Here is a 9,824-nt window from a genome sequence, read left to right on the forward strand (position 1 = left end):
TCTCACCCTGGTGACTTGCACTCCGCGTGCTTAACGCCGCTCCCGGCCCCTTGCCAAACTCAACCTTGCACTCCACGTGCTTAACGTCGTTCCCGACCCTTTGCCATACTCGGCCTTGCCGTTCTCGGCCTTCGCCGTTTCTGGCCTTCGCCATTCATTCACAAATAAGCATACATAGCATAATATCAATAACTACTTAAATTTATACCAGACATAAACAATAGGGCTACGCTTTGCAATTCAATCACATAGGGTCGTGCCCTGCAATACAAACTATAGGGTCACACCCTGCTCTATAGGTACAACAATTTTCTTACCTATGTCCCGAGCTTCTTAAGTACTGAAATCCCGAGCACAGTCCTCTAATCTGAGCCTCGCTAAAAACCTAGTCACAACACATAAGTAACACTCTCATTACTAACCAATTCATAATTGTACCCCGGAACCAATCCCGTACTCTTGAGACCTCCCGTTTCCCCACACAAGGTGGCGAAAGCATCCCCCCAGCGCCCTAAGCCAAAACAATAACGCCCTGGTTACCCTAGATCAGTTACGATGCACCAGAAATTTAACTCGCTACCTGAGTTCTTTGGTTAAAATCGTTCTTTTAAGTATTATTAACAGGCTAAGGTGGAAAACCAATCAAAAGGAAATGATATAATTTATTTAATACATAAAACTGTTCATGGGCCCATCAAAAACATTTACACGTTATTCACAACTCAAAATGGTCATTACTGTTTCAAATTTACAAACCTGCCGACCTAAGCGGCAAAAATAGGGTAAACCCCCTAGTTCCTTGAGAACTCCTTGGCCGTGGTGGTCAAGCGGCCGCATATATACACATCACCACCTAAGCTCTCCATTCAAGTTTGGGTGAGCTTTTCTTTCCCTTTACCTGCACCACATAGCACCCATGAGCCAAAGCCCAGCAAGAAAACACAATATATCATGATATAATATCAAGAATGATCATAATAATCATTCAGGACTTTCAGTCCAAAATAAAGAGGTGACAGTTGGAAAAAGTCGCTAAGGTGGGTACAGCTCCCTTTAGCCATGTGACGATAGGGTCACCGGGGCTTAGTAGATAAGTGAACCTTTCACTAGTTTAAACAGGTTAGGTGCATGATGACTAGTCACCAACATAAGCATAGAGTCACAAAAAGCAGTCACCTAGGTCATAGGCCTTGGCTCTGAGTAACTAGCTTAGACTAGTCAAGCGCTTATAAGATTCATCGTCCTTAGGGTCAGTCCAGCGTTAATGCCTTAGAGTCATTCAATGCTAATATCGATTAGATCTAATCTTCACTCGGCCCTGCGTTCAGGACGCTTATGCCATTTCTGACTCTTAGTTCAGTAATACGCGACCGGTGCCGTCCCTGACTAATCAGTACCATACACAAGTAAACAACATCCTCTAGCATTTAATAAGCAATCAATGTCAACATTTATCAACCAACATGCCTCAACAACAATCATGCATGTCATATACACAGGGTGCAGTTTTCTTACCTCTGATTCGAGCGAGAATGAATAAAAGAACGACCCTTGAGAATGATCTGACTTTTAGTCCTTTAACGGTCACCTAGTCATAACCAAATATGGGACACCATCAATAAAATGATTAACAAAGGTTCCTAAACCAAGATCTAGCCTCCGGGACATCAATCCCCACTAATCCGGGTAGTAAGAACAATCCCGAGGCCTAAAACCAAGTTCGCGGGACCAAAACACTCAAACGGGCTCAAACCTGCCCAAGGGCTGCGGCCCTACACACCTTGAGCTGCGGCCCCCAGCCATTCTAGGAGCAAGGACCGCGGCGCCCTACACCTAGGGCCGCGGTGCCCAGCAAGGCCAAAACCTCCCCAGCTGCTTCTTCGAGCTGAGGCCGCGACGCCCAAGAACAGGGCCGCGGCCCCCAACCCAGAACCATCCCCAAACTCATTTTCCTTCATCCCAAACCCTCCAAAACACATACCTAAACACTTCCAAATCATCACATTAAAGTTCCCAAGCTTCTCAATGATCCAAAACCATCAAATCCCGAGGCTCAAACGTACCAAAAACTCAACGATTCACAAAAGCCAATTCGAAGCTTAGAAACGCTAAAAACTCAAAACTTAAAACATAGATTACCTTTTATTGGGTTGTTTCTCATCATATCCTTCGGTCAAGAAGCTTCTAATCTTTCCTAGGATTGCTATGCCTCGATCATCGCTTGATTCCGACTCCTAGAACTCGAGTTTTCTTCGAAAACGCTTCGAATGATAAAACGAACTAACGGGAAGAGAACGAGAGATTTTCTAACGTACGGTTCTATCTGACAAGCTACTTCAAGCTTAAGTAACCTCAAATAAAACCTAGTGCTCGGGACCCCAAAAACTTCCCCGGGAACATTATAGTCAAAACTCCCAGAATTTCCTCTTGATCTCAATAACTCCCAATTTATCATCAAATAACATCCTCATAACTCAATATCCCAATAAAAGACCCCCGTTATGACAAAACCACTAATTTATAATATAAGACCGTCTCATGCTGAATAGCTCAAATATATCTCCATAATAATGAGTTCTCATTCACAAATCACAAAATGCACCCAAATATACAAATATGCCATCAACGGGCCAAATTACCAAAATATAATAATAATCAAATGTGGACTCACATGCATGCATAAAACATCATATTATAATATAATTCACATAAACATGCATATATTCATTTAATGGCATAGTTAAACAGTTATGGCCCTCCCGGCCTACTAATCCAACCATTAGGTCACATTAGGGATTCCGGGGCATTACAAAAACCCTAAAAACACAAAATCCCACATCCTCAAAATGACCTAGCGGCGCCCAGCAGGGCTCCCCTGTCCTGATTCAACTCAGTGCCGTGACACGGAAGAACAGAACCGCGACGCTCATATGCGAACCCAGAAAACTGAGTTTTTCCCGACATTTTTCCCAAGCCAAAACTCATCCAAATCACTACCAAAGTGCACCCAAGTCCCAATTCGGCCTAAAACTTCAAATAAACAATGTAGCAACTCAGATATACCAGTAACAAACTCAAACACTCAACCAAACTCAAAAATCACCTAGTGGTTTAAAACTCCACAAAACTTAAATCACACTTCACAAAACTTAAACCACATCGAAATATTTACTTCAGAATTCAATGGAATTCTTACCTCAAGTAGGAATTTGACCTGAGATGCTTTCAAATCAAGTTCCAAGCTCAAATCCACAAATTCCTAAGCTTAACCTTGCCAAAACTTCATTCCAATAATCCATAAGGAAAAACACAACTCAGTTCTCAAACCACAACACTTCTTGGCTGAGTTCAACAAAATAACAACTTAAAATCCTTACCTCAAACATGTAGAACAACCTCTAGCTCCCTTGGCTTAAATCCTTAGCTTGATTCCCCACTTTGATCCTACAAATTCAGAAGTCCTTCCCTTGGTTTCTGGTTTTTCTCTAGAGCTTCCAAAAGACCCAAGTATAATGCCAAAGTGAGAGTAATGTGTGAGACTTTTCCTCAGCCAAAGTCTATCTATTACTAAAGCCAAATGACACATTTTCCCTCCCCTCTAACTTAGACTCTAACTAACCTCAAGGGTAGCCTAGACTTTTCCTTATCCTCTTGCAAGAATGCCACATTCCCACTTAACTTCCCACCTATAACAACCATCCTCAAGAGTTACTTTTAGTTACCCAAGTTACCAAAGTGCCACTAACTACTAATTATTCCCACTTGTGACTATCTAGCTAAACTGCTCCCTAGGACTGTCTCGGATCGTGCATCACAAATATATCACCACTCACTCATGGTACGACTCACAATATACATAAATATTACATTTATGCCCTCATTGGGCAAAAATTAAAAATAAGCCCCTAATAACCAAATGGGGCACGCATGCATATTTAATTCACCTAAACATGCATTTGTAATCACATACTTATCAAATTCACATATTAACATAATAAATCACTTATTTCCCTCCAGGCACGCTAATCAAGGCCCTAAGCCTTACTTAGCAAATTTGGGACGCTACATCTAAGTACAAACCCCAACACTGAAAAAAAAATTATCAAGACTACTATTATAAAAAATGGCTTTTAGAGTGCTTGTTGCGCGCTCTAAAAAATCATTTGGGGCACGCAAGCAGTGCCATAAAAAACAATAGTTTTTTAGAATGTGCATTGCGTGCCCTAAAAGAATTTTTTAGGATGGTCAACGCATGCCCTAAAATCTTACTTTTTAAGACACACAATGTGTGTCCTTAAAGAACCCATTGAGTTCCCTTAAAGATTATAAATAGGCAGGTGCCAAGGTTATTAGAACATGCAAGGAGTGCCCTAATATTTTTAATTTTTTTTAAAAATTAATTTATAATTAATTATAATTTATATGATTTCTCAAATTTAAATTTCTATATAGATTAATATTCATCAAAATTCCTTATCAAAAAATTACATTAAAAAAAATAAATAATTCACAAACAATTTTGATAATGAATACTAAATTTTTTTCAGGTGAAGAATTTTTACAAAGACACATGATGCTAAGCTCCTTAAAACAATTCTACATTATGATGTTATTATTAGCCTTATCCCCCAACAGTATGGACATGAATACGTAGTGTAATTTTGTACATGAAAAAATCTCATTCTCCTGAGTTTGCATAATTGGAATTTAGACTCTGACAGGCACCTAAGACATACATACATAATACATGTATGGGTAGTCTAGAGAGGAAATTGTGCCAATACCAGACTTCACTCCAAGGAATCAAACACATTTAGACTTTTTTTACAACACTAGGCAAAAATGCCAAAAGTTCTGCTCTCTTTAACTACATCTCATCTCACATATTTTCACTTTGAAACAGCACAATATATTACAACAAATCATTCACATTCATTAAAAGAGTTATCTTCATACAGATAATACATAATGACTTGAACTGCATAACATTCTCTTGGAAAGAGTATTGTTTTCTTGGCATCCACGTGATTTTTTTCCTTCGACCACTGTCTAGCAGAAATATGATGCAACACTTTCACATATGGCACGTTCTAAATTATTATTACCCATGACATGTTTAGTTTCTCAGCCAATGACATTATATAATAAATAGCACTAGTATGTCAAAGATATTTCAACTGAGATTAGAATAGCACCCTCCGTTAAACTCACTGAAAAATCAATGTTAGTGTGTGGAGCTTTTTTCTGTTTGGTAATACAACCCTCTTGTAACAATATCTGGGAACTCAACTCTAGTACAAACACACTTCACTGCCTATTCTTATAAACAGACAGAAGAGACTAAGTAATGACTATTCTTTCTACAACTCTACTCAGCACTCTATATACGTCTAAGATGGCCCCCAGCGTATTCTTCATGATATGTTCCACAAGAGAGAGAGAAATGATTGTTGAATCAAATATAATGAGACTACTTCACATGGTGCTCACTGAAACTTCTGCCGAGGATGAAGAATGAGCAAGGGTGCGAAGCATGTATACTACTTCAGTTATGCTGTCCAGATAGTATTTTGCACTGCTTGGCTTTTGCCCGACCGTGCAAGCAAAAACTAAAGCATTAGGGGAAAGAATATTACTTAACTTCTCACCACCAAATATTTCAAACATGTCCTCATCAGATCTATCATCGCCAATACACAACACAAAGTCAGCTCGCTTCCCTTTTTCGGCCATTGACGAGAAGATCTTTTCTGCAGTAAACCCCTTACTAGCTCCCTGGAAACAAGAACAGAACACAATATATTATATTAGTTCTCCAAATTCTGCTTAGATGGAACTGGCTGCGTACACATTTTAATCATTAAACTTATCAGTGAACAAGGAAACATGAATGACGTACTACATAAGAAAGGTAAATTTGAGCAACTGAGGCAATGAATTAAAGGTATACTATTCGAAAGAAATGTCGGTATCTTATAACTGTCTATAAGCCTGTTCAAAATGTTTTGCAAAGAAATCAAAATGGCTTGTCAATAGAATCAGTGGGAGGTTGGGCGATCATAAATCAAACATCTAACAAAGTAGTTCATGAGTGATAAACTTTTGTTGTGAAATAAATCCACATAAAGACCAAATCAGAAGGCAGAAAATAGATTCATGAAGATAAATATCATCAAAATCAGGTTGAATTTTTTTTCTTTTTCACTTTATATTGCCTAACAGAAACATGTTTCCTGGTATGACTTTATTTTGAAGTTCAGAAGTTGAGATTAAAAGACTTATACCTGAGGTTTAATCTCTACAATAAATTTTCCTCTATTTACAGCAACAGGTTCATTTGCTAAAACACTCTCAAGGTGATCCAACATCTCCTGTGCCTGGAAAGAACCAAACGCTGGGTCTGCATCCTTATATTGCCAAACTAAAGCACTTTCCTTTACTTCAATTGAAGAACCATCAGTAGCCTCAGTATACAATTTTAAAACAGGTTCAGCCAGTTTCATCCAATCCAATGCAGAGCTCCGGAAAAAGGTGCCCCATTCGTCATTTTGAGGCCATCTAAAAGTTGAGAAATTGATGTTAACAAGATTTTATAGTGAAGGCAAAATGTTATCATAGAGTCATATAAATATTATTGAAGCCGCTCAAAAAACTGCAGCTTATTATAAATGTTACTATAATGATTCTTCTGAACTCTCACCTAGAAAGAGCAAAGTTATTGTGTTATAATTTAAAGAGAGGAAGAGAGACTCACCTGATAAAGTATCCATGTTCTGCTGCAACTCCAAGGTTCTGGCATGAAGAAAACCACTCGTTTAAGTGTTCCCTCCCTTTGCCACTAACGACGAAAACTGTATTCTTTTGGTCAGCACAAAGTTTTCTTAGAGTTGAGATAACGTCCTGACTTGGGGGCTTGTTGAGGGAGTTTTGGGGCATTATAGTACCATCATAGTCCAACAGAATGGCCCGACTTTTTGCATTGCGATATGCTGATAGAATACCATCAAGTGAGAGTTTTCTGAAATTAGGATCAAGTGACACAACTCGAAAGCCAAAGCTAATACCAATACCCCAGCATATTTTCTTAAATTGGTCAGCACAAGTTTTGTTCATGTCTTGGAAGAAACTACGAGACCAATAAGTCACATCATGTGTGCTAACATATTGATAATGTTTCTCATGCCGCAACTCTTTCTCTGAATCCCTCATAGTAATAGCAGCAAGCATTGCTTCAGAAGTTGCTTGAACATACCATGGGTTTATGCGGATAGCCCCACTAAGTGATAGAGAACACCCAATAAACTCTGACACCACTATCATGCTCTTCTTTGGGCCAATGCAGTCAGAGCATGATGAAGATTCTGGTAATCCTTGTCTGCATACAACATATTCATAAGGAGTGAGGTTCATTCCATCCCTTATTGCTGTCACAACAAGGCAATCAGCAATGCTGTAATAAGCAACTCTTTCATTGGCTGAGACTTCTCTGTTTATTAATACTATTGGCTCATAGCCTGGTTGCCCATATTCATCATTGATCCTCCGGATGGTTTCTTGCATTTCTTCCAATATGTGTCCCACATTTAGTCCTTTACCTCTGGCAGGGTTTAGAATTTGGATAAGCACAGCCTTTCCCCGCCAATGTGAATGTTGCTTGAGCATCTGTTCCATTGCAAGAAGTTTGAAATTTATACCTTTGAAAATGTCAATATCATCTACACCAATCAACACTGATTTCCCTTCAAATTGTTGTTTAAGCTCCCTCAAACTACGATCCTTATCAGCCATTGCCAACAACGACTCTATACGACCCATATGAACCCCAATTGGCATAATCTTAATACCAATAATCCTTCCATAATATTCCAATCCTAAGTAACCCCTCTTTAACTGATAATTCAAACCCAACATTCGGCTGCAACAAGAGAGAAAATGTCGAGCATAATCATAAGTGTGGAACCCTATAATATCAGAGTTGAGCAAAGCCTTGAGTATTTCTTCTCTAACAGGGAGAGTTCTATAGATCTCAGATGAGGGAAATGGGCTGTGTAGGAAAAATCCCATCCTCAATCGAATATAATGCTTCCTCAAAAAGGTCGGCAGCACCATCAAATGGTAGTCATGAATCCAAACATAATCATCTTTTGGGTTTATAATCTCAACCACTTTATGAAAAAACACCTTATTTGCTAAGATATAAGATTCCCACAAAGACTTCTCAAACTGATCTTCTTGACAACCTGAAAGTGGCAACATGTAGTGAAAAAGTGGCCACAATTTCCTCTTGCAAAATCCATCATAGAATCTTTCCGAAAGATCAGGTTCCAAAAAAGTAGGAACACATTTAAAATTATCCAAAAGATTCTGCGACACATCCTCCTCCTCCTCTGGATCAACATTGACATTTAGAGACCCAACATAAAGAACTTCCATACCTTTAGGCAACCCATCTTTAAGGTGCAAAAGCAAAGAATCTTCATTCAAACTGAAACACCAACCTTTGTTATTTTCTCTTCTCTTGGCTTTTAAAGGAAGATGATTTGCGACAATGATAATCCGATTTGAGGAAGAAAGTGATTGAGTGTCGGATGAAAAGCCAGGTGCTAGATCATCATCGTCGTCATCATACTCTGCCCATGAAAACCTTTTTCTTTTATTCGGAAGACCAGACAAATTACCAGAAGCCAAATCAAGAAGATTTGAGAATGAATTTGTCATGTTGTTCTCCTCCCTCTCTTGAAATCAGCAATCTCACAAAAGACTTTCCTCACAGCAAATCAGACGTTCTTAGGCAATCTGCAAATGAAAAAATCACCCAGTTCTTGATTAAAACAACAGTAAAAATGTTCAAACTCGACAAAATAAAGAAAACAATACCGAAATAAAATAAATAAATAATGGAACATATCACATTTGGTTTGGATCCCATAACATTCAACAACCTATATGCATTATAACATAACACAACTCAATGATAATGACAAACTGATTACACTTAAGATCAACATCAAAATGGCACTACGAAACTAATAAACAAGAACGTTTAAACCATACCCAGATGCTGAAAACACATTAAAACAAAAGCCCATTTCTTGAAAAAGCCCTAACCTTGTAAAAAGAATGGAATTTAAGATTACAAAGTTGAAAATTTAGAAGAGCTCTTGCATCCATCGTCTGTGAAGGTAAGTCTTGAAGCCAAAGTTTATACAACATTACTCTCGATCCTTATCGCGACACATAAACTGCCGAACAAATCTAGGGCTTATCAACACAAATAATCGTACGTTTGTATACAAGGAATCAAGAAAAACTATGGGTCATGACATGAATATTCAAGAGAATAAAATATTAAAAAAGGGAATATATATATAGTTACTATAATATAATAAAATGCAATCGATATCAACTCAGCATGCAATAAAACGTGGAAAATATTCAACAAACTATTAACAATTGTCAGCCTGTGACACATAGCAAAAACAGACCAATGGTCATTAACACTGAGTGGAGATCAGCCAATAGGAGACAGTGAGTGACAGAGTTAAAGTGGGAGTACAGGTGAGTTTATCGAAACTTTATTACATGAAATTGGATAAGGTTGGCAAGCTGACTACGTAGGGGTAGCGCCAGCTGGACTCATGCGGAAACTGAACACGCGCTGAACACGTGACTACTGAAATGACGATAAGTAAGGTTATATGGGGAGAAATGGGATGTGAATGGGGCCAGGCCCAAGAGCAATAGCGTCAAACCACCTCGGGTTACGGTCTGTACGGAAGGAGCGGAGCCTTACTTATGTCGCAGGAAGGGTTTTTACAGCCTGG

General features: G+C 38.7%; 1 protein-coding gene across 2 annotated transcripts; it reads right to left on the bottom strand.

Annotated features, from left to right (window-relative positions):
• Positions 1-5,178: 5,178 nt before the first annotated feature.
• Positions 5,179-9,347, bottom strand: LOC133817349 (probable alpha,alpha-trehalose-phosphate synthase [UDP-forming] 7). 2 transcript variants are annotated; one of them, XM_062249845.1, is made up of 4 exons: positions 9,109-9,347; positions 6,755-8,796; positions 6,285-6,558; positions 5,179-5,775 (listed from the first exon to the last, which is right to left on the bottom strand). In XM_062249845.1, the coding sequence occupies exons 2-4, from the start codon at positions 8,716-8,718 to the stop codon at positions 5,476-5,478; spliced, it is 2,538 nt and encodes an 845-aa protein (XP_062105829.1). In that variant the 5' UTR covers positions 8,719-8,796; positions 9,109-9,347; the 3' UTR covers positions 5,179-5,475. The 2 variants fall into 2 exon arrangements, with proteins under 2 accessions (XP_062105829.1, XP_062105830.1); XM_062249846.1 differs by having other exon boundaries at positions 9,055-9,347.
• Between the last annotated feature and the right edge of the window lie 477 nt (positions 9,348-9,824).

This window comes from Humulus lupulus, chromosome 2 (assembly GCF_963169125.1).
Source record: "Humulus lupulus chromosome 2, drHumLupu1.1, whole genome shotgun sequence".
In the NCBI taxonomy this organism is placed as follows: Eukaryota; Viridiplantae; Streptophyta; class Magnoliopsida; order Rosales; family Cannabaceae; genus Humulus; species Humulus lupulus.

Coding starts and splice junctions, on each gene's coding strand:
- LOC133817349 (XM_062249845.1), bottom strand. CDS start 8,718: ATGACAAATTCATTCTCAAATCTTCTTGATTTGGCTTCTGGTAATTTG. Junction 6,559..6,754: donor GAACATGGATACTTTATCAG/GTGAGTCTCTCT, acceptor CTCAACTTTTAG/ATGGCCTCAAAATGACGAAT. Junction 5,776..6,284: donor TTGTAGAGATTAAACCTCAG/GTATAAGTCTTT, acceptor TCTTGTTTCCAG/GGAGCTAGTAAGGGGTTTAC.